Source organism: Sander lucioperca, chromosome 17, assembly GCF_008315115.2.
Source record: "Sander lucioperca isolate FBNREF2018 chromosome 17, SLUC_FBN_1.2, whole genome shotgun sequence".
Lineage (NCBI taxonomy): Eukaryota > Metazoa > Chordata > Actinopteri > Perciformes > Percidae > Sander > Sander lucioperca.
Window position 1 is genome coordinate 16,438,969 of NC_050189.1, and position 25,312 is coordinate 16,464,280.

A 25,312-nucleotide genomic window follows, 5' to 3' on the forward strand; every position below is an offset into this window, starting at 1 on the left:
GGAAGGAGCACTTTGAGGAACTCCTAAATCTGACTAATACGCCCTCTATGGTAGAGGCAGAGCTGGAGGATGATGGGGGATTGTCGTCAATTTCCCTGGTGGAAGTTGCTGAGGTAGTTAAACAACTCCACAGTGGCAAAGCCCCAGGGATTGATGAGATCCGTCCAGAAATGCTTAAAGCTCTAGGTGTGGAGGGGTTGTCTTGGTTGACACGCCTCTTCAACATTGCGTGGAAGTCGGAGACGGTGCCTAAGGAGTGGCAGACCGGGGTGGTGGTTCCCCTTTTCAAAAAGGGGGACCAGAGGGTGTGTGCCAATTACAGGGGTATCACACTTCTCAGCCTCCCCGGTAAAGTCTACTCCAAGGTGCTGGAAAGGAGGGTTCGGTCGATAGTCGAACCTCAGGTTGAAGAGGAACAATGCGGATTCCGTCCTGGTCGTGGAACAACGGACCAGATCTTTACTCTCGCAAGGATCCTGGAGGGAGCCTGGGAGTATGCCCAACCGGTCTACATGTGCTTTGTGGATCTGGAGAAGGCGTATGACCGGGTCCCCCGGGAGACATTGTGGGAGGTGCTGCGGGAGTATGGGGTGAGGGGGTCCCTTCTCAGGGCCATCCAATCTCTGTACGACCAAAGCGAGAGCTGTGTCCGGGTTCTCGGCAGTAAGTCGGACTCGTTTCAGGTGAGAGTTGGCCTCCGCCAGGGCTGCGCTTTGTCACCAATCCTGTTTGTAGTATTTATGGACAGGATATCGAGGCGTAGTCGGGGTGGAGAGGGGTTGCAGTTTGGTGAGCTGGGGATCTCATCGCTGCTTTTTGCAGATGATGTGGTCCTGATGGCATCGTCGGCCTGTGACCTTCAGCACTCACTGGATCGGTTCACAGCCGAGTGTGAAGCGGCTGGGATGAGGATCAGCACCTCTAAATCTGAGGCCATGGTTCTCAGCAGGAAACCGATGGAGTGCCTTCTCCAGGTAGGGAATGAGTCTTTACCCCAAGTGAAGGAGTTCAAGTACCTTGGAGTCTTGTTCGCGAGTGAGGGAACAATGGAGCGGGAGATTGGTCGGAGAATCGGCGCAGCGGGTGCGGTATTACACTCAATTTATCGCACCGTTGTGACGAAAAGAGAGCTGAGCCAGAAGGCAAAGCTCTCAATCTACCGGTCAGTTTTCGTTCCTACCCTCACCTATGGTCATGAAGGCTGGGTCATGACCGAAAGAACGAGATCCAGGGTACAAGCGGCCGAAATGGGTTTCCTCAGGAGGGTGGCTGGCGTCTCCCTTAGAGATAGGGTGAGAAGCTCAGTCATCCGTGAGGAGCTCGGAGTAGAGCCGCTGCTCCTTCGCGTCGAAAGGAGCCAGTTGAGGTGGTTCGGGCATCTGGTAAGGATGCCCCCTGGGCGCCTCCCTAGGGAGGTTTTCCAGGCACGTCCAGCTGGGAGGAGGCCTCGGGGAAGACCCAGGACTAGGTGGAGGGATTATATCTCCAACCTGGCCTGGGAACGCCTCGGGATCCCCCAGTCGGAGCTGGTTAATGTGGCTCGGGAAAGGGAAGTTTGGGGTCCCCTGCTGGAGCTGCTACCCCCGCGACCCGTTACCGGATAAGCGGAAGAAGATGGATGGACTTGTAGCGTTAACGTTTGTGTTGACCCGGCTGGGCCACTGTAAGTTGTGGTTTGCTGTCATGAGTTTATAGACTGTTGTTCCTCCATCATTTAATAATGAACCTGTTGTTCTGTTTCTCCTTCTTTTGGGGCTTCAGTGTTCCTGCTGTTTGGACTCTTTGGAGTTGTGTCAGTGTCTCCAGCTGCCATCAGAGTGCTGACTGACAGCTTTTGTAACGCTGCAGCTGCTTCTGACTGGCAGAACTACAGCTCAGACCGGCCCTCTGCTCTGACGTCATACTGACATTTCTAGGTTTGGATTTAAAGGTGTGAGGAAGTGATGAACACAGACAGCAGCAGCGTCTGTCAGTGTCTGCAGACGGAGGAGGAGGACGTCTCTCTGACCTCATCTGGACTTTAACATGTGAGCAGCCTGACAGGTAACATTACACACCTTTGATGAAGAAACTCTGCTGTCGCTTCTTATATTTGGGGGATTCATAATATATGTCAACACTGGTGTTTACTGTTTGTAGATCTGAAGATTCACTAATTAATTTACTAATTATTCTGTGATTTGTGACTTTTTGGCCAAAGTGAGCCTTTATATGTTCAGTGAAGTCAGATTTAATCAACAGGAAACAAGTTAGATTTGAATGTCTGAAGTACTCACGGTTTAAGTCCGCTCCTCGCAGGATCACCGAAGGTCCCGTCCTTCCGATGGACGCCCACTAGCCTTCCTTGGTCGCTGCGCCGAGAGAGGTCAGGCGCTCGGGGGCTCTGACCAGCCGAGTGGGTGGGGAAATGCACTCCGCTGGGAGATAACAGGAGGTCAGACTGTCAGGATCGGTCCACGCCAGGCTGCAACTCGCCACGGGCGGTTAGAGAGGAGTTAGACGGTACAGATCCATTTGTCCAATACGACTGAAGCGTGGTGTCACGACGCCATAAATCCATGGTTGATGCTCCACGCCCCTGACCGGCAGCTGATTGGACGAACGCGTGTCGTGGGTCTGGCTTCTCGAGAATTTCAACAGACTGTCATGGCGGCTCGTTGAGAATACGATCTCGTATTTTACGAAAATAGTTCACTGAAACGTGTTTCTGAAAACATTTTAAGAGAGAAATAGGCCATGCAGTTGCTGAATCTGTCAGGCTCACAGATGTATGGACCCACAAATGCACGACTCAGGTACGTAGGAATGCCAAAAGTTTATTTAAGAAGACAGAATAAACTTACTGGCAACAGTGTCCAAAAACGACAGGCAAAAGGGAGAATCCAAAATACAGTCAGTGGTCAAAATCCAAGGGAAACAATCAGGTATATAATTCAGGACACAAGGAAAAACGCTCGAAGGCTGTACACGGGGGAAGCAGACAATCTCGCACTGGGGTAAGAGGAAGACTGAACTTAAATACACCAAACAGAGAAGACAATGAGACACAGGTGCAAAACATTAGGGCGGGGACAGGTAATCACTAACGGTGGGAAAAGGAAACAACAGGAAGTAAAACAAAGACAACACAAGGAAAACAGGGAATTAAAAAATAAAACAGGAAATGTGAAAACAACCCGAAAAAATAAGAATCTACAACAAAAAAATAACTTGACATAGGAGCGGAACGTGACAGAATCTGTCTTCATTTCACATCAACAAAGGTCAGTTTAAAAGATTTTCGTCTACTTCTACCGGATAGTCGCATCACGTTCAACGGATTCATTTGCATAAAGACGAGCATCGGCCAGCTTTTTGACGCGCAGCATTTTTTCAAATGCAGCGCCGCCTTCCCAGGATGCTTTGCGTGCGCGTTGAAGTCACTTGACGTCACCCAGAGGAATAGAGTGGAGCGCGGCGCGACAGAAGCGTTGCACGGTCAAATGGATCTCTACCGTGAGCTGTCCCCCGTGGGGGTGGCCCCCGCCCGTACGGCAGGGGTGAAGGAAAAAAAGAGAAAGTCTTCCAAAAAAGGCACAAAAGATTCACAGGTCTTTTGGTTCCCTAGCTCAACACGAGCTCAGGTATTTTTATTTCGTATGGAGCTGTGACGGGGGCTACCTAGTTTAGCTCTCAAAGACTGAGTGTAAATGTTGCTGTATATGTTTGGTTAGTATGTCAATATGCTCTGTTACTTATTATACTGGTTTCAAATCATCTGTTAAACTAGCCATTCATCAGATCCCCCACAGTAATCCTGTAGCATTCTTGTGCTCATATTTAACATCTAATACTGTGGTGATTTATAGGCTATAGCCACTTCCATCAATACACCATTCTCTATTGTTTAAAACCATACCGTTTATGTCACAAACATCACCATTTATAATAATCAACAACACTTAGGTCTTTGTTAACTACATGGCTGTTTATTTAGTTTAAAGGTAACAGAGGGTAACATGTAGTCTGTGTGGCTTACCGGCGTCTGCTCTCTTCTGTTTATAAAGGAAAGTTTGCTGCGATCAGCGAGTTTAAATGACGCTAGGATTTCCGGGGTAACCGGAAGTTATTAGAATTATGAGTAATTAAATGAAATTTCGTGCTTTTAAAAGGCTGTTTGAGTTGCTGGAGAGAGCTAGAGGAGCGAGGACGTAAGTCTGTGGAAGGCTCTGGTGACTAGTTTGAAAAAGTCAACTTATATACAGCTGTATCTTCGTATCATTTAACATTTTTTCACTCCCCCGTCAATTTATTTTATTTTTTGTGAAAGTATTTTTTTTCTCTTTTTTTTTTTTTTCTTTAATTTTGGTTTTGTTAATTGTTTGTTTTGCCTGTGGGCCTTGATTGGGAAAGTCATAATAAAATCCCATCTTTTCTACATCATCTTTGACTCATTCTGAGTGTGTACACCTGCTCATGACTACTCTTCTACATCAACCTTCAACAGAAGCAGAGAAAACTAAAAACAAATGAGCTAAGTTGAATAAAAATGAAGAATGTACGAAGACCCGAACCTAGTAGATTTAGTGAGTAATTCTTCTAAATGCTGAGGTACTGAGACCCTTGCGTCCGAAGCACAAGGTGCCCTAACCAACCTTTTCTGCCGGCAACGCTGCCCTATTTATGTACATTTGTTTTGGTTCACTCCCCCAGACGCAGCAAGGCTTGTTTCACCAATCTTTATGCCCTTATAGGGTAACATAAGCTAATGCAAATACGAGTCAGAAGGCACGTACACAAAAGTCAGAAGGCACATACAGGAAGTTTCACATATGAACATGTTCCATTTCTATGCGTTACCCAAGAAACATGATCAGTGACCCTTTATTGAACTTCTCTATTTGCAGCAGTGTCCTCCTCTCTTTCATTTAGAAGCAGACAGCCAGAACCATGATTCATTTATAGTACAATACATACCAATACTTTTATAGCAGTAATATAACTTTTTAGCTGTTATTGGGTTTTCAACCAAACCTCCGTTCAACAATAGAGTATTTGTGTATATCCAGGTATATTTGTGGTATTTAGAGTGTATATTGTAATGGGAATTTTATTTGTAACATTATAGTTTGATATCTTACAAGATTCTCTTATATACTTTACAGGAGTTTCCTAATAATCTTTAATTTTGTTATAGACTTAGAGACTCCAAGAGAAGAAGCAACTGGCATTATAAACTCTGGCCTAGTTGAGAATATCCTTCTCTTTTTGGAACTCAGCGTTCCTACTGTTTACCTTTAGCAGACCTCCTCAAATCGTCCTTATTTGTTTCATCTGGTGTTTTTGATATGCACTCCTGCTGCTAACAAGAAAAACTTCCACTACAATATATATATATATATATATATATATATATATATATATATATATATATACAGACACAGGCACACACACACACACACACACACACACACACACACACACACAGACACACACAGACACACACACACACACTTAGACACACAGATACACACGCAGACACACCGACACACACACACACACACACACACACACACACACACACACACACACACACACACACACACACACACACACACACACACACAGACACACACACACACACACACACACACACACACACACACACACACACACACACACACACTGTAATATTCTTGTTTTCATGTTGTTGCTGATATCCATCAGTGTTGTTCTTATTGTTACATTGTGTTGACATGATGAATGTTAACCTGATGTTTTATTGTCAGCTTCCTACTGGACAACTGGATGTAAATGTGTTAAATGTTTCCCTGTTTTTTGTGCTTTAGCAATACTGTGTATAAATATGGTCATGCTAATAAAGCCTCTTTGAATTTGGGAGAGAGACTTGTAGCGTTTACGTTTGTGTTGACCCAGCTGGTCCACTGTAAGTTGTGGTTTGCTGTCATGAGTTTATAGACTGTGGTTCCTCCATCATTTAATAATGAACCTGTTGTTCTGTTTCTCCTTCTTCTGGGGCTTCAGTGTTCTTGCAGTTTGGACTCTTTGGAGTTGTGTCAGTGTCTCCAGCTGCCATCAGAGTGCTGACTGACAGCTTTTGTAACGCTGCCAGCTGCTTCTGACTGGCTGAACTACAGCTCAGACCGGCCCTCTGCTCTGACGTCATACTGACATTTCTAGGTTTAGATTTAAAGGTGTGAGGAAGTGATGAACACAGACAGCAGCAGCGTCTGTCAGTGTCTGCAGACGGAGGAGGAGGAGGAGGACGTCTCTCTGACCTCATCTGGACGGGACTTTAACAGGTGAGCAGCCTCATTTACTAATTATTCTGTGATTTGTTGCTTTTTTTTAACAAAATGAGCCTTTATATGTTCAGTGAAGTCAGATGTAATCAACAGGAAAGAAGTTATATTTGAATGTCTTCACTTCTGAGAAATGAGGAAGTGTCTTTCTGCTCCGACAGCCTGAATACTTTTTACTCTCTGACTCAAACTAAATCGGCTATTTACTCTTTGGGGGGATTCATAATATACGTCAACACTGGTGTTTACTGTTTGTAGATCTGAATATTCTCTAAATAATTTACAATTTTTTTCTATGATTTGTGACTTTTTGGCCAAAGTGAGCCTTTATATATTCAGTGAAATCAGATTGAATCAACAGTAAAAACATGTTAAATTTGAATCTCTTCACTTCTGAGTAATGATGATGATTGTTGACATGCTTTTTGTTACTGCATGTCACTTTTTTAAACATTTTGGTAGCTTTTTTCCTCATTTTTGTTTTTGTTCAGACTTTTTTTGTGGCTTTCTCAGACATTTCTCACCTTTTTGTGAATTTGTTGCTTTTTCCGACATTTTTGTACGCTTTTTGTCCCATTTTTGTTGACATGAAGCCTTACAAAAGTCATCAAAAGAGTTCCTTAGGCATCATAGAATTTAGCAAATCAAGCAAAACCAAAATACATTTTTTTAACAACAACCTGTTTCACAGCCTGAATGTGAACTCTCTTCTGAGGGAATTTCTGAGTCTCAGAGTCGGCAAAGCTGCCATATTCTGCTTTGAATGTCAGGTAAATGCAGTTTAAAAAAACCCTTTTCTGAGTTTTTGGTTTGGCACACAACTAGGCGGGCCAAAATTTATTATGAACCCAAATTGATATACGGGTTCAGATTTGGCCCACGGGCCTTGAGTTTGACACATGTGCTCTAGACCAAAAGGTCAAAGTGTGTTTTTAATGTTGGATGTTGTGTTATCTTGTGTAATAACTGGAGTTATCTGACTGTTTGTGCCTCCTGTTCTAGTTTGACTCAGTCAGTCTGCTCTCCAGCTCTGTGGAGATGGTGTAGGTAAAGTGCTCCATCTAGTGGACTGATAGCACAGCTACAGCTCATCTGTCGCTCCTTAAATGTCACATTGTTATGGTTTTGTATTGTGCTACAAAAAATATCCCCACAACCTTTTTCCTAGGGCTGCACGATATGAGGGAAATATGCAACTACTTTGTTAGTATTCTGCTAAAATACAACACATTATTTGATGAATAAGAAAGAAAATATTATATATTTCCAATATTCTTTTATTTAACAAATTTGAACGTTGAACTGAATACAAAAGGCATCAATTAAAAAGAAATAATTACATTTTAAAGTGGTTTTCTACTGATACTCTATCAACTAATTCAAAACCTCCCTGAGTGTAATATTGCAGTATTTCCAGATAGTTTATCGTTGAATTTATCATGATGATAACAAATGACGATTTATTGTGCAGCCAAAGTTGTAATTGTGTTTTAGTTTTTAAAGTGAATGATGTTGACTGTGGTTGGGTTCTTGTTGTGGCGTCTTCACTGTAAACTAGCTCACAATCCACACGGTCCACTCCTTTTATAACAGACAAAAACACTTTTATTTTCCTACAAATGGGAACAAACAACTTGAGACATCTGACTTACCGTTGACACTGTTTCAGCTATATATTGTGCAGCGATATATTGTGCAGCCAAAGATGTAATTGTGTTTTAGTTTTTAAAGTGAATGATGTTGGCTGTGGTTAGGTTCTTGTTGTGGCGTCTTCACTGTAAACTAGCTCACAATCCACACGGTCCACTCCTTTTATAACAGACAAAAACACTTTTATTTTCCTACAAATGGGAACAAACAACTTGAGACATCTGACTTACCGTTGACACTGTTTCAGCTATATATTGTGCAGCGATATATTGTGCAGCCAAAGATGTAATTGTGTTTTAGTTTTTAAAGTGAATGATGTTGGCTGTGGTTGGGTTCTTGTTGTGGCGTCTTCACTGTAAACTAGCTCACAATCCACACGGTCCACTCCTTTTATAACAGACAAAAACACTCTTTTATTTTTCTACAAATGGGAACAAACAACTTGAGACATCTGACTGACCGTTGACACTGTTTCAGCTATAAACTGGTGTCTGGTTGACTTTTTTCACTGGAATCGAATCCTTAAAGAGCCTGAAAGTACTTCAAAACCGTTTCCGAGCCCCTAAAATGGAAACATTTGGAAAACAGTGCTGCCCACGTTTGGGTTTGAAAACTCTGGGGTTGTTTCGTAGTTTGGACGGACACAAATGGAGATCTTTGGAAATGGCGACAGATGTCAGTCAGTCTTATCTGTTAGGCTTATGTTACAAATTTACTAGTTTCAGGCTCCCAGACCATGGTAGCATCATGATCTGTACACGTTCTAACAATGTTGTTGTTGCTTTTCATTATGTACCATTCAGAGGCCCTGCTGGATCAAGACAAGTCATTGTGGTTTTTTGAAACCTCCTGTGGATTTTAAATATAAAAACTGAAATATAATTTATTTCGCAGCATATTTCCTCATCTGTAAACTCTGAGAAACTCAAACTGTTGTTGTAAAGTACCCTTCTGCCATTTGATGGCTCTTATTTTGGCATTCTGTCCCTAAAAAAGTTTAAATCAAAAATCCAATCATGGATTTGGAAAACCGGAGCTCTTTAAAAAAATTAAGTAGAGACCCATGTTGGCTTCCTTCCTGTGTTATTGGTCCCACAGTGTCCTTCCCTGATTTGTCACGAGCCCATCACATGACCCTTTTCCAGAAGAACATGAACTTTGACTACAGATGGTTTTCCTGATCTTGTTGCAGTTGCTAGCAACTGTTGTGCAGTTAAATTCTGCATTTAATAACGCTGCTGCTACTGCCTACATGTCCTCAACAATACAAATATTATTTGAGTCATTTGCAACAATTCCTGTGTCAAGTGGCATAACCAACTTTACACTGTGTTTGATTTGGATGAGGCCTAAGGATCATTTTGTTTTCGTTAGAATGAGCCCTTCATATCTACATAGGGAGCAGATCTTCTTTACAAAGTCTGCCATGAGGGAAGACCACCGTAGATTTTTCTACTCACTTGGAAAAGGGAGGTGTGCGGGGTATTCAGTTGGTCACAGTCTGCAAACTCACCAGATCTAGATCCTACACACTGGAACAACAGAGCAACAGCAGGAGCTCTAACTGGCCAGACTCTGCACATAAATCCCACCAGCTCCTGTGTCGACCAATCAGAACTCCTCTTGCTGCTCTGAGACATTTGTGTTACAGTTTTACTTCAGTTTGAAAGAACTGTCTGATTTTAGCAGGAAACCACGATGACGGTAGTGGACCTCTTCAACACTCTGGAGGATTTAAAAGAAGATGAATTTAAGACATTCAAATGGCATCTGCAGCAAGATATCCTGGAAGGCTACCAAAGCATCAAAGTGGCCGAGCTGGAGAAGGCAGAAAGGCAGGACACAGTGGATGTGATGGTGAATACCTATCACCTTCATGGAGCTCTGAAGGTGACTAAGAAGGTTTTAGAGATGATCAACAGGAATGATCTAGCGCAGAGTCTGCCAGACACCAGCTCAGGAGCAGGTCAGTCAATCTTTTTAATATGTATTTTCAGGCAGAAAGAATGACGTATGCTTTTGCATCACAGTGGCAGAGTGTATATAATGGGTTGACTGACTGTGAGGAGTATTTGCGTGTCTTTTAATTTAATTTAATTTAATTGTAACAGTACCATTTCGGGTGAGTGCTGTTGCTGTTTATGACAGTAATGCATCAATGATAATTTAAAACTACGCATTTTCACACAGAGTCAGTGGATGTCAGTGATGTTGGAGAGACTTCACAGAACACAGGAACTCCCTCCTCTCAGAGCAAAGGTAAGCTGCTGTATTCTCTGGCCAGTATGGAAGCCTTGAGTGACAAAGTGGCAGTTTAAAGTTTGAAAAAATATAGTCTTAGTAAGTTAGTGACTCCATTCTCCAACAAGTTAATTATGGTGTACTACAATTTACTTGAAGAACTTTAGCTTCCCGAGCTAATGTGAAAGTGTTGACATATGAAAGCATCAAACATGCATTTTAGATGAAGGAGATGAGCAGATATGCAGTAGTTCCTCGTCCCCATTTGCTTAAAGTGTATGTACGGGACACAGGAAGTTTTGGAAACCTAAAAACTAAATGCCTAGCTGCTAACGTGGCAGAACCTCATACTCTGACTGGTCATACTCTGCTTCTGACTGGCTAGTAGTCCTTACCTAGGTACTGTTAGGGCACGCCCTCATACTCTGCTTCTGACTGGCTAGTAGTCCTTACCTAGGTACTGTCAGGGCATGCTCTCATACTCTGCTTCTGACTGGCTAGTAGTCCTTACCTAGGTACTGTTAGGGCACGCTCCCAACAAAGATGGAACAGAAGTGTCTCACTCTGTAGCTAAAACAGAGAGCTCAACACAGGGTGAAAAGAGGAGCTGGAGCAATGTGCAGTACAACAAAAATATGGTGTTTTTCGAAAACTACACCATGTAAACCTATTCTGGTACAACCTCTAAATACAATTATGAACCTGAAAATGAGTAAATATGAGCACTTTAAGCTAACCGAGGATCAGCCATGAACTGTGTCGTTCTGCGACGAGCAGCTTCACAGCTTCCTCAAGTTTAACCCAACTTAATTCATACATGTGTTTGGTGACAAGCATAAGGTGAAACCAAAATAGGCTTTCTCCAACAAGTACTTTTGTGACTCTGCATTTCGTTGTACTTTTATGTCGCGATATAGGTCTTAAATTGTATTCTTAAAGGTCTTAAAAAGGTCTTTAAAAGTCTTAAATGTGACTTGGTAAAACCTGCAGAAACCCTGTACCAAGCTTTATTTGTTCTTGATCCTTCAGGTCTTTGCTAAATCAGCTCTAACAAAAAAGCATATCTGAACCCTTCTAGCAGTTCAGAAGTTGATGAGTTGTGGTTCCTGATTATTTTGTTTATTCTAAATCAGCTGAAACTCAGAGGGGAGGAGGAAGACCAGCAGTCACCGCCCAGCATGGAGGTGTCGTCAGCACACCTCAGTTTACAAATGTGAAGGCAGAGATTATAACGCTTAATGTCAACAACACTTATGGTAATGTTTCCACTGAATTCATAAATGAAATAAATCCATATTTATGTTTAACTATGTACATGCTAAATTGTATTTAACGAAATGCCTTCAATTATTTTGCATTTCTCAAGAGCTGTTGCATGTTTGTGTTTCAGTCACATCTGACAGGACAAATGAGACGAAAGCCATGTCTCCCAAAACCGAAGGTATTATGTGTGTGTGTGTGTGTGTGTGTGTGTGTGTGTCTGCTAATTAAACATAGCTAGACTGAAGTTCTACTGATAGAACGAGTTTGAGAGGGAGGTGTGTGAATTTGAATGCAAATTGGATCAATCAAATAAAAACTGGATGGTAATAACTACATTATTTCTGTTTCAGTGGATGCCAGTGGTGTTGAAGAAACTAAAGGTACATAATACAAATTATTACAAAATATTATTAAAGTGGGATTTTGCTTTGTCGTGTGTGTGTGTGTGTGTGTAAGAATTTTGTCTTAAATTTATTTATTTGAATATTTTCTGAAGCCACTGTACGTTAAATTTGCATTTTAACGCAAAGGGCCTTTCTATTAGAAAATCGGTACAAATTGGGAACAATAAAGCCTCTTGGAGTAGGTGGCTCAGTGTTAAGGCAGTTACACACCAACCAGACGGCCGACCGTTGGCAGAAAAGGCAGTTTGACTGATCAGTCTCCCTGAGTTGGTCAAAAAAGTGCCTCGGAACACACCAAAGCAACATCTCCATAACAGCAGTCAGCACTAATCTGTATTGTCGCCCAAAAAATGAAATCCGGCAGAACGCGTCACATGGACCTGCTGCTTCCGGATTTTGGATTTTATAGATTATAGATATAGATTACAATCTCATATTGTACTAAAATAGTTCACCGAAACTTGTTTCTGAAAATATTTTAAGAGAGAAATAGGCTGTGCAGTTGCTGAATCTGTCTACATTCGCCATTTCCGGGTGAGTCCCGACTGCCCTGTCTCAGACTGAGCATGTCAGGTCGGCAAAAATGAAGGCCGATGGTCCCTCGGACGGACGACGGCACGGAACACACCGAACAGACTCAAGTCACTGACCTCTCCAGACTGTCCCACGGCCGATTATCGGCCCGGTGTGTAACTGCTTTTAAGCTAACCAAGGATCCGCTATAAACTTTATTGTACAGCGACGAACAGCTTTACAGCTTCCTCAAGTTTAACCCAACTTTATTCATACATGTGTTGGCGACAAGCACTTGAGGTGAAACCAAAATAGGCTTTCTCCAACAGACTTTGCATCTGTATCATACAAAGTGGTGTTGACAGGATGAATTCAATTGAATTTTATTTATAGTATCAAATCATTACAAGAGTTATCTCAAGACACTTTAAGGATAATTTACAAAGATCCAACAATTAGCTAGTTAAGTTAGACAGAAACCTTGGACAGAACAACGCTCTTTGTGGGCGGCATCTGTCGCTGCCAGTTTGGATATAGAAACTGATACAGATATAGAAAAATATGATTGATAATAATTATAGAAGTTAGAATGATGAACAGTGGCAGCTATAGTAACAATAAGATAGGGGAACTATGACTAAAAAAAAAATAATAATGATTTGATTTACAATTGTTACAAAAGTTGTAGCAGCTCAGGGCATTGCGGGGCATAGCAGGGGCATTACAGGGCACAGTAAGGCATAGCAGGGCGTAGGGGGGCGTTGCTGAAATAGTAGAGCAAAATGTTTTTTTTTCCAATTTTTCAATTATACTTGGGTGAACTGACCCTTTAATTTAAAATAATAACGCCTTGTGAACCACAGAGACTTGTGAAAGCTCAAGGGCCAAAATGTAGAATTTGAAATACAATTCTGACATATATTCTATAAATTTGGCAATGCCGCACTTTCCTACTGTGTGTGTGTGTGTGTGTGGTGTGTACATTCTAAATCATCAGCTGGTTTAAGTCGAGCTGAGAAGGGCCGGTTCAGACCGCTGAAGTTTTTCCTTTAACGTTCTAAAACAGTTGCGTCTCGTCGTGAATCTTCGGTCTAAACTGGGCTTTATATCTATGTCTATCAGAAAGGACAAGTTAGCTGTTATTAAGTTAAGGCACTTGCAAAAATAATATGGAATAGCTTTCCAATTTATTCACATTCCACTATAACACAAGCTGCGTCCTGTCGAAAAGTTTGATCTTAACTTACAGAAATACAGTTAGCCTAAAACTAACATTTGGATATTTAAATAATTGATGATGCTTCACCAGGATTTGACATAAGCAAGGACCCGATGGCCTGGGTCCAGTAAAACAGCATGTCAGACAAGTTGGCCAGTCGCTGGTCCGTTTGGACCTTCATCAGCGGCTGCAGCAGCAACTCAAACCCAGCCAGACCAGAGCTGCTGCCCACTCTCCTCCTTTGCCAGGAGGGAAGTGGAGGGTCCGGGGAGTGCGCTAATAATTACTAGCTAGCTAAGTAAGCTTCCCAAGTGCTGTGTCCAGACACTGTCGGAACGTTTACAATAATTTCAAACTGAAAAATAGCCCAGTAAACATGGCTTGGAAATATTCAGATTACTACAACATGAACACAAAGAGTTAACACACTTGTTACCAGATGGCTGTTGTTTGAATGAAATAATTTTACTTTAAAAATCAGATTTGTTTTTTTCATAATTTAAGAACAATAATTAATATTTGCCAAAACCATATCCCAAAATTTGTCAATGATTACTCTTTTTTTAACCAAAATACACAATATTGATTCATGATAACAATCATCCATATTGTGAGTTTACAAAGAGTGAGTGAAGGCAGCAGTGAAACTGTAGCCATACTCTGGCCTTTCAATGTAAATTAAAACCAGCATTACTGTAGAATAACTATGAATTATTAGAGAGCAAATCCAACTAAATTGACTGAACTCATATTTGTAGATGCAGAATAGTTTTTTTCTTTGTTGTATGGATGAATCGTTACAATATATATTTAATTAGTAAATTAACAAGAATCATTTTTTTTTTCGGTTCGGCTGCACACACAAACTTTGTAGGTCATTCCACCAAACACCATTTTTATATTTTTTACTAGCAAACGGCATTGACAAGAAGGAACGTTCAGACAAGACAAAGTCAATGGAGAACAGAGAATTATTTTTCCGATGGGATCGGTAATTAAATGCGCTCTGTCTCTATTTAGTTCTTCTCTTTACAGTCACTGTATCGTTCGGCTTAGTGATAAAAATCTAACCTCTATCTTCACATATTTTCCTACAACAATGTCACTAAATTCACCCCAACTAACTATACACCTGAACAGTTTATGATGTTGTTATCGTTTAAAATCAAAACTCACATATTCTGTGATTTCATGTGTGTTTAAGGAGATATGATGCAATATGCATTATTTGGTTATGGCGGAAAGAAAATGGAAGCCATGGTCACCTCGAGGATTGTCTTTGCAATGGCTCCATTTCTAAAAATGTCCAGGGCCACATTCTGCAAAAGTGTCCCACATTCCATGCTTTTATAAAAGAGTGAACATATCAACTAAGCTATAATGCGTCTACATCTGTAGACCAACAGCCTGATACTTTGTTTTTTATATTTGTGATCAACACAGATGGGGTGGTTAAGGAACCAAAGCCAGCACGGCATATCTCAGAATACAAAGAAAAGATTCAGCCAAACTTCAAAGACCGTTACAAGGAACTACAAGAAGGGTTGACGGAGGAGAAACAACCTCTGGATAAGATGTACACACATCTCACTGTCACAGCTGGGGGTGACGTACACATCAACACACAGCATGAGGTCAGGCAGATTGAGACAGTGAAACCAGCAGATACAGAGACAATAATTAAACTTTGTGACATGTTCAAACACCCCTCTGGAGAAGACAGCTCCATAAGAACAGTGCTGACCAAGGGAATCGCAGGAATTGGAAAAACATTTCTTGTGCACAAGTTTGTGTTGGACTGGGCTGAAGGAAGAGCCAATCAAGATGTGCATCTCGTTTTCCCCTTCACCTTCCGTGAGCTGAATTCATGGAAGGGAGTGAAGGTGTGTTTGGCAGAGCTCATTCATGAATGTATCTGGGAGACCAAAGACATCACGAAAGAAGCTCTTAATCACATCTTTAAAAAGCTGCAGTCAACAGGAAACACCAACTTTGACAGGAGTGAATTCAAACTTCTGTTTATTTTGGATGGACTGGATGAGAGCCACCTTGATCTGGACTGCTCCACCAATAAAAACAAGGCAGTTATAATTGATGTGAGTGCGCCAACCTCAGTAGACAAGCTGCTGACGAACCTCATCAAGAAGAGAGTGCTTCCCTCTGCTCGTCTCTGGATAACCACACGACCTGCAGCAGCCAATCAGATCCATTCTGACTTTGTAGACATCACGACAGAGGTCAGAGGGTTCTCCGACCCACAGAAGGAGGAGTACTTCAGGAAGAGATTCACAGATGAGGAGCAGGCCAGCAGAATCATCTCCCACATCAAGACATCACGAAGCCTCCACATCATGTGCCACATCCCAGTCTTCTGCTGGATCACTGCTATAGTTCTAGATAAAGTAATAAAAAACAGAAAGGGAGGGGAGCTGCCCAAGACCCTGACTGAGATGTACGCAGAATTCCTGCGGTTTCAGATTCATCAGACAAAAGAGAAGTATGACCCCGAAGAGCGTGACCCAGAAAAGTGCATTCAGTACATTGAGTCATTAGCAAAACTGGCTTACCATCAGTTGGAAAAGGGCAAAGTGATCTTCTACGAGAAAGATCTAGAAGAGAGTGGCATTGATGTCAGTGGGGCTTCGAAGTACTCAGGAGTTTTCACAGAGATCTTCAAAAAGGAAAGTCGGGGAAAGGACAAAAAACAGATGTTTAGTTTCGTCCATCTGAGTGTTCAAGAGTTTCTGGCTGCTCTTCATGTAGAGAGCGCAGTCATTAACAGAAACAAGAATGTGATGTTTGGGCAAAGTTTGCTTGAAAAAGGGCGAATGGCTTTCAGCAAAAAATCTATGATGTCTAAGGTCCACAGGTTTGCTATTGACAAGGCCTTACAGAGTCCAAACGGCCACCTGGACTTGTTCCTTCGCTTCCTCCTGGGTCTTTCACTGCAGACCAATCAGGATCTCCTCCAAGACCTGCTGGCTCAGACAGGACGAAGCTCAGAGACCAATCAGGAAACAGTGGAGTACATCAAGAAGAAGATCAACGGGGATCTGTCTGCAGAGAGAAGCATCAATCTGTTCCACTGTCTGAATGAACTGAATGATCGTTCACTATTGGAGCAGATCCAACAGGCCCTGAGTTCAGGACGTCTCTCCACAGATGAACTGTCTCCTGCTCAGTGGTCAGCTCTGGTCTTCATCTTACTGTCATCAGAAGAAGATCTGGACGTGTTTGACCTGAACAAATATTCTGCTTCAGAGGAGGCTCTTCTGAGGCTGCTGCTAGTGGTCAAAGCCTCCAAAAAAGCTCTGTAAGTGCAAGTACTGAAGATCCTAACTGTATCAGATGTGTAGGGTTGATCTCAACTAGTGTATGTTTTAGTCAACTGATAGTCAAGATTTAGATAACAAATTGATTAATTGACTTCCACAGATCAATGCAGCCAAATGAAGAAAAAAAGATCTGCCACTTTGTAAGTCTTTTGAGGCTGAAATTAATTAGTGTGAATGATTGGGATCCAACAGATGTGACTATATTTTTTTGAAATTTCCTTTAATAGTTTTCTGACGCCACTAATATACACAATACAAGACATACATTTGTTGTGTTAGAATCATTAACTCAGTCTGGACAACTGTAGAAACGTGATGTGTTGTAGATGTGTAAGTCATTTCAAATACAGATCAGAAGTGAAGCTGCTTTCTACTGCACTGAAGAGTCCACACGGTAAAATGGAGACTCTCAGGTCAGGAAAAATAAATCTATTAAGGATTGATCCATTATATTAAATTTCATTGAGCTGTTGCTTCCATCCAAAGTGAATTACAGTGACAGTGCAGTCAACCATGTAGGTAAAACTAAGAAGAGCAAGAATCACATAGAAGTACATTAGCTTCAAATAAGCTAAAATACATGTAAGTGCAATTTCTTTTATAAAACCACCATCTTCTTTGGTGCAGTTGGAAGAGATGTGTTTTTAGCCTGCAGTGCAGGATGAGTAGACTTTCGTCTGTCCTGATGTCAAGGACGAGCTCGTTCCACCATTTAGGAGGCAGGACAGCAAAAAGTCTGGATTTGGTTGAGTGACTATAGGTGTCCCTCGCAGTGAGCAAGCAGCAAGCATATTGGCCATTGACAAGAGCCTGAACCAGAAGCTGAGGGTCAGAAAAGGCCGTTTTCTTCTAAGGATATGCAGTATGATCGGGTTGTTGCAGCAATGTTGGCAGTGAGGGAGAGATAGCCATTGAGAGTCACACCCAGGTTCCTAGCAGTCCTGGTGGGGACTACCACAGAGTCATCGATCTAAGTGGAAGAGGCCTCCCCTGGTAGGAAATCAGCTCAGTCTTATCAAGGCTGGTTTGAAGTGGTATGTGGACATTCAATGAGAGATGTCAGTCAGACAGGCAGAGATAGTTGCTGGTACTTGTGTTTCAGACTGGGGAAAAGAGAGAATTAGTCAGGTGTCATCTGCATACTTGTGGTAGAAAAAAGTTACGTGAGTGAAAAAAAAGAACCTTGAAGGACCCTATTGTGAATGGACAAGGTTCTGACACAGATTCCCTCAAAGTTACCTGGTAGGTGCAGTCTTTGAGGTAAGATGTGAGCACAGAGTGTGTAGAAACTGAGACACAGATCCTGAAGGGTGAAAATGAGGTTCTGGTGGTTCACTATTTCAAATACAGCAAAAAGGTACAGAAGGATGACCACAGAAGGGAGAGAGGCTGCTCTAGCAGTGTCAAGCCGCTCAGTGACTGGAATGAGGGCAGTTTTAGTTGAGTAGCCTGCCTTGAAATAGTTCTGGTGAAGATAAGAAGAGAGTTGGTTGAAGATAGCACTTGTGTGTTTTGGAGAAAACGGAAGAAGAGAGACAGGTCTGTTGTTGTTAATTTCAGAAGGGTTGATTGTGGCTTTCTGTTGGAGAGGGGTCCTCTCGCTTCTTTGAGAGTCCAGGAAACAGCCAGTTGACTAGGTGGTGATAATAAGATGAGTAAGCAAAGGGTGACCAAAATCTTTCACAGGGTGTTGTCATTTTTCTTTTCCTGGTAGTTACCTAAATATAAGTGTAAGTTATTATTAAATACAGATAAACATGTTTGTACTTATGTTCTGTTCATATTTTTAGGCTGAGTGGCTGTAACCTGTCAGAGAGAAGCTGTGAAGATCTGTCCTCAGTTCTCAGCTCAGAGTCCTCTAGTCTAAGAGAGCTGGACCTGAGTAACAACAAACTAATGGATACAGGAGGGAAGCTGCTTTCTACTGCAGTGAAGAGTCCACACTGTAAACTGGAGACTCTCAGGTCAGAAATGATAAACCTGTAAAGAGGGAACTAGATCTGTCACAGTGTTTTCATTTTTCTTCAGTTAACCACTTTATTTTATGATAATAGTAATGCCCACCTAAATATAAGTGTAATAAATATCAAATACAGATTTTCTTTTCTTTTACATATGTTCTATACATATGTTTAGGCTGAGTGCCTGTAACCTGTCAGAGAGAAGCTGTGAAGATCTATCCTCAGTTCTCAGCTCAGAGTCCTCTAGTCTGAGAGAGCTGGACCTGAGTAACAATGAACTGAAGGATTCAGGAGGGAAGCTGCTTTCTACTGGAGTGAAGAGTCCACAATGTAAACTGGAGACTCTCAGGTCAGGAATAATAAACCTGTAAAGGGGGAACCAGATATGTCACACTGTGTTTTCATTTTTCTTCAGTTAACCACTTTATTTTATGATAATAGTAATGCCTACCTAAATATAAGTGTAATAATTATCAAATACAGATTTTTTTTCACATATGGTCTGTACATATGTTTAGGCTGAGTCGCTGTAACCTGTCAGAGAGAAGCTGTGAAGATCTATCCTCAGTTCTCAACTCAGAGTCCTCTAGTTTGAGAGAGCTGGACCTGAGTAACAACGAACTGAAGGATTCAGGAGGGAAGCTGCTTTCTACCGGTTTGAAGAGTCCACACTGTAAACTGGAGACTCTTAGGTCAGGAATAATAAACCTGTAAAGGGGGAACCAGATCTGTCACACAGTGTTTTCATTTTTCGTCAGTTAACTACTTTATGTTATGATAATAGTAATGCCTACCTAAATATAAGTGTAATAAATATCAAATACACATTTTCTTTTACATATGTTCTGTACATATGTTTAGGCTGAGTGGCTGTAACCTGTCAGAGAGAAGCTGTGAAGATATGTCCTCAGTTCTCAGCTCAGAGTCCTCTAGTCTGAGAGAGCTGGACCTGAGTAACAATGAACTGAAGGATTCAGGAGGGAAGCTGCTTTCTACTGGAGTGAAGAGTCCACACTGTAAACTGGAGACTCTCAGGTCAGGAAAATTAAACCTGTAAAGGGGGAACCAGATCTGTCACATAGTGTTTTAATTTTTTCTTCAGTTAACCACTTTATTTTATGATAATAGTAATGCCTACCTAAATATAAATGTAACAAATTTCAAATACAGATTTTCTTTTCTTTTACATATGTTCTGTACATATGTTTAGGCTGAGTGGCTGTAACCTGTCAGAGAGAAGCTGTAAAGATCTATCCTCAGTTCTCAGCTCAGAGTCCTCTAGTCTGAGAGAGCTGGACCTGAGTAACAATGAACTGAAGGATTCAGGAGGGAAGCTGCTTTATACTGGGGTGAAGAGTCCACACTGTAAACTGGAGACTCTCAGGTCAGGAATAATAAACCTGCAAAGGGGGAACCAGATCTGTCAGTGTTTTCATTTTTCTTCAGTTAACCACTTGATTGTGGCTTTCTGTTGGAGAGGGGTCCTCTCGCTTCTTTGAGAGTCCAGGAAACAGCCAGTTGACTAGGTGGTGATAATAAGATGAGTGAGCAAAGGGTGACCAAAATCTTTCACAGGGTGTTGTTATTTTTCTTTTCCTGGTAGTTACCTAAATTTAAGTGTAAGTTATTATTAAATACAGATAAACATGTTTGCACTTATGTTCTGTTCATATTTTTAGGCTGAGTGGCTGTAACCTGTCAGAAAGAAGCTGTGAAGATATGTCCTCAGTTCTCAGCTCAGAGTCCTCTAGTCTGAGAGAGCTGGACCTGAGTAACAATGAACTGAATGATTTAGGAGGGAAGCTGCTTTCTACTGCAGTGAAGAGTCCACACTGTAAACTGGAGACTCTCAGGTCAGGAATAATAAACCTGTAAAGGGGGAACCAGATCTGTCACAGTGTCTTTATTTTTCTCCAGTTAACCACTTTATTTTATAACAGTAATGCCTACCTAAATATAAGTGTAATAAATATCAAATACAGGTTTTGTTTTACTTATGTTCTGTACATATGTTTAGGCTGAGTGGCTGTAACCTGTCAGAAAGAAGCTGTGAAAATATGTCCTCAGTTCTCAGCTCAGAGTCCTCTAGTCTGAGAGAGCTGGACCTGAGTAACAACGAACTGAAGGATTCAGGAGGGAAGCTGCTTTCTACTGGAGTGAAGAGTCCACACTGTAAACTGGAGACTCTCAGGTCAGGATTCAGCTTCAGTTAAACAAATAACCATTTAAATGTTGCTTGATATAGAAGTTAATGTATGTTAAAAAAAGATACCCCACATCTTTCAGCCAATAGATTTATTTCCCTGGCCCACAACTTCCATTTTTTGATTCAGTCTCACTACTCTCATCAGCACCTTCTTCAACAGCAGCATACAGCTGTTTACATCCAACAAACTCTGATAAACCCACTGTACACTACCTGCCCAGCAGCCAACAGCAGACAGACACAGTATGACACTAGCTGGTAAAGAAAGTTCAACATCTAGCAGCTAAGAGCCAAAAAAAATTCTTAAGGGTTTGTGGAGACTTTTTTAACCTCAGGACTCTGTATGATACTCTGTGATTCACTCACATATCATTCCCAGTGCAGCTGGCTGCATCATAAAGATTTTTTGTGATCTTACAAATGTCTGCTATCTACCAGCCGTGATAAGAAACCTTTAGGGCTATACCAACTTAAGTCAAATTACTTCGTCAGGTTTTATGCCAACTTTTAAATCCAGACTCTTCTGGTTTATTTTGCTCTTTTGTTGGACTGGCTTTGGGCCATGCAGAAGTTTGCCAGTTGAGTGAGAGGTCAAAATAAATTAATGCAGATTTAAAGGACAATTCCGGCACAAAACGAACCGCAGTGCAAAGTGGAATTTCCATACTGTCTATGGAGATTGCACATTGGACAGCGTTTGACTAGTCATGACTGGTTTCCAAGATGGCTCCCGCAAGTAAACATGAACGCTTTATAATCTATCTTTTTAATAAACTGATAATAACACACGATACCTCCAGTGTGTAACCATAACTTAATAATCTATACACTTACAATGTTGTCAATGCTTCAGTTCACATTTAGGGACCCTAATTATGCTAACATTAAAGTGTAGTGATATTTCGAACCTTTTTAGTGGTATTAAATAGCGATTTAATTTGAGTGTCCCCATGCCCCAAATACTAGCATTTCAAGCTAACCAGCGGTCCGCGGTAGCCTCGTTAAATCTCCAAACTCATTCGATTAGCATGAAAACATGTCCCAAAGAGTGACAGAGTAGGTACAAATCAGTTAATAACTCCTAGGTTCGTTTTGCGCCGAAATTGTCCTTTAAGACAAATTACTTTGTGTCAAATTCTGCTGGCATTTGAATGTTTAGCAACAATGTATTTCAAAGAAGTGGACTGATGAGACAATTTAACATTTAGCTAAAATTAGGAAATTTACACTGAAGAAGAAAGACAGGATGAAAATTAATTCATTATTATTATTGTAAATTCAAGTCATTTTCTGTGTGTGTGTGTGTGTGTGTGTGTGTCCAGTTTGTCAGGCTGTCTGATCACAGAGGAAGGCTGTACTTCTCTGGCATCAGCTCTGAGCTCCAACCCCTCCCATCTGAGAGTGCTGGACCTGAGCTACAATCATCCAGGAGCCTCGGGAGAGAAGCTGCTTTCAGCTATACGGGAGGATCCACATTGCAGACTGGACACTCTAAGGTATGACCAGACAGCAGAGCTCACTGTTGGTTTACAGTGTGTACCAGCAGCCCTGGTGATAACAGTGAAGACAGTAACTGATGTGCTAAGAATCTCATCCCCACTGAGACTCAACTCCTATTAATGATTACATTCTTATTGGAGTACTTTGAGGATGTCGATGTTGATGTTCAGAGTTAATTTTTGACCTTAGAAACATGAGATGTTTGATTTATTTTGAAGATGAGAAATGAGGAAGCTTCTGAAGGTTCATTCTGACTTTGTGTCTTCCTCCAGGCTGTATCATTGTGGAGAGCAGTGGCTGAAACCTGGTCTGAGGAAATGTATGCTGAGTGAGTATGCTTTCTCTTTGATTCATAAAAACAAGGTACAACATCTTCCAGTAGGATTAGTATTGTGTTAGTATGTATTTTCGATTGCTATCAAGCATCAGTTAAAACAGAAGTCACATTGTCAAAACTATTCAGAGAGAAACAGAAGTCACAAACTGTGGATCATTTTTCATTGCTTTAACACAAAATGCAGTCAGTGACCACATTTTCCAAAATCCTTGAACTCTTTTCTCATGCAGACTCCACCACAAGCAGAACACTTTATTTCTGCAGCACATTGTTCAAATGCTAAGACTTGTAAATGTTCTTTTTTATTTACTCTTCATTGACAGCATAAGTTGATTTATTATTGAATGTATGGTTATGTCATGTGTTAACTGTGTTTAATGTCCATATTCAATTTGATATATGCATTAGTAATATTGGTGGGATTTGTGATGAGGAGGAAAAATTAAAAGGGAATAAAATATGATTCATAAGAGACAAAATAAGAACAAACTAACATAATTGTTGCCTAACTAATAATAATAAACTAAAATAGCATTTGAATCTGAAATAAACTAGCAAATGTATTTAAACTAGATATTTACCTAGCAGGTGGACTCTGAAATAAACCTAAAAAGAAAAGAACATTTGAGTTAGAGGTCAAATGAATGTTTGAAATAACTACAAAATGCATTTCCTGCAGAAAATGCATGGGAATGCTGAATAGCTAAATTGCTAAAGCTAAACTGGATGAATAGCTTAAATCAATAAGAAGAAGGTGAAGTAGTGACAATAGTTGAAAAAGTGGGAATTGTTTAATAAGTATGAATTTCATTTAAAAGTTAAAAGATTATGCTAAACTGAATTGTTGGCTTTAAAAGTTGAATAATGACAAAATATGTAGAACAACGTGAGGTCTGAGTATATTTTCTAACTGACAATAAATAAGTAGAGAAGACTCATGAATGCAGAAATATGAAAAAAATTGTATGAAAAATCTTAAAGCTCAAATGCATTGCACTGCTGAACAATCTGAAAAATTGTCAGAATTAGAAGCTGAATTACATTACCTAAATAAGTGAAGAGCTAAAATACATTGTTAGGAAAGCTGGAAGCTGATCTGTTATGCTGTCAAGGATGAAATTACCTGAAAAGTCTGAAAGAAGAAATACTTTGTATTATTATCAGACATATACACTGCATAGAACGAAAAAGCATCAATCTATCTGATCTGATTAGATTTGAAATACATTGCCTGAAAAGAAAGGTGGTGAACACCTTTGAAAACGAAAAATGAAATACGTTAATGACAAGCATGTTGAAAAACACAGTATACGATGGTATTGAGGCTGGTTACACACTGGAGGCATCGTGTGAGCGTGCGTTTCTGTTGCATGTTGGCTGCGTGTCAGCTGCGTGGCATCTTCTATGTCTTTACACACCAAAATGGTGCCTGACGCGGCGCTGCTGCTGCTAGCTTTGTCTGGACACATGTATGTTTCCCTTTTATTTACGGCACTCAAGCAGTAGTATACTTCATGTTAAACATAAATATATACTGATTTGATTACAGCAAAGACAACGTTGGCAAAATAGGCTACAGAATATTTCTTTCTGTATGACAGGTGCAATATTTGAAAATCAAATTCTTTTTTTTCATTTATGTCAAAACCTAGAGACTTTCAAACATCAACATGTCATTTATTAAATGTATTTGTGTCAAAATGACATATACACATCTTTTTATATTCTATTCTGCCTGGAAATGCTTCCAACATGCTCGCGTGTAAAATAGGCGTCGGTCCTATTTCTAGCATGCACGCGTGAGACGTACATGTCATGCAGGCAGTGTGTAAGCTCTAACCTGTTACCATGGGAGCAGAAATAAAACACGCCATGCAGCTGACACGCTCACGCCACACCTCCAGTGTGTAACCGGCCTAAGGCATCAAAATGCCTAAATATGGATTGTTAGTTTATATTACTAAATAATAATATTACTTTACTGAAACAATGGAAGTCTGAGGTCTTTAAAGTAACTTTTACATTCTGTGTGTGTGTGTGTGTGTGTCTGCGTATGTGTGTTTGTGTATGTGTCTGTGTGTGTGTGTGTGTGTGTGTGTGTGTGTGTGTGTGTGTGTGTGTGTGTGTGAGTGTGTGCGCGCGTGTGAGTGTATATGTGTGTGTGTGGTGTGTTTGGTGTGTGTGTTTGTGTCTGTGTTTGTGTCTTTCTGTCTGTCTGTCTCTCTGTCTGTCTGTCTGTCTGTGTGTGCGTGTGTGTGTGTGTGAGACAGACTGTGTGTGTGTGTGTGTGTGTGAGACAGACTGTGTGTGGCTCACTGTCTGTCTCCATGTCTGTGTGTGTGTGTGTGTGTGTATATGTGTGTGCAACGACTGTAAAGAAA

The 25,312-nt window shown here is 41.0% G+C and overlaps 1 protein-coding gene across 1 annotated transcript in view; it reads left to right on the forward strand.

Annotated features, from left to right (window-relative positions):
- The first annotated feature begins 6,196 nt into the window (after nt 1–6,196).
- The window catches only part of LOC116060283 (NACHT, LRR and PYD domains-containing protein 12-like), a 50,830-nt gene continuing 31,714 nt past the window's right edge, over nt 6,197–25,312 (forward strand). The window contains exons 1-10 of the mRNA XM_035993514.1: nt 6,197–6,302; nt 9,639–9,918; nt 10,170–10,211; nt 15,036–16,905; nt 18,718–18,891; nt 19,064–19,237; nt 19,407–19,580; nt 19,750–19,923; nt 22,417–22,590; nt 22,867–22,913. Coding sequence (XP_035849407.1) covers nt 9,651–9,918; nt 10,170–10,211; nt 15,036–16,905; nt 18,718–18,891; nt 19,064–19,237; nt 19,407–19,580; nt 19,750–19,923; nt 22,417–22,590; nt 22,867–22,913 — 3,097 coding nt within the window. The 5' untranslated portion in view covers nt 6,197–6,302; nt 9,639–9,650. The remainder of the gene's footprint in view (nt 6,303–9,638; nt 9,919–10,169; nt 10,212–15,035; nt 16,906–18,717; nt 18,892–19,063; nt 19,238–19,406; nt 19,581–19,749; nt 19,924–22,416; nt 22,591–22,866; nt 22,914–25,312) is intronic.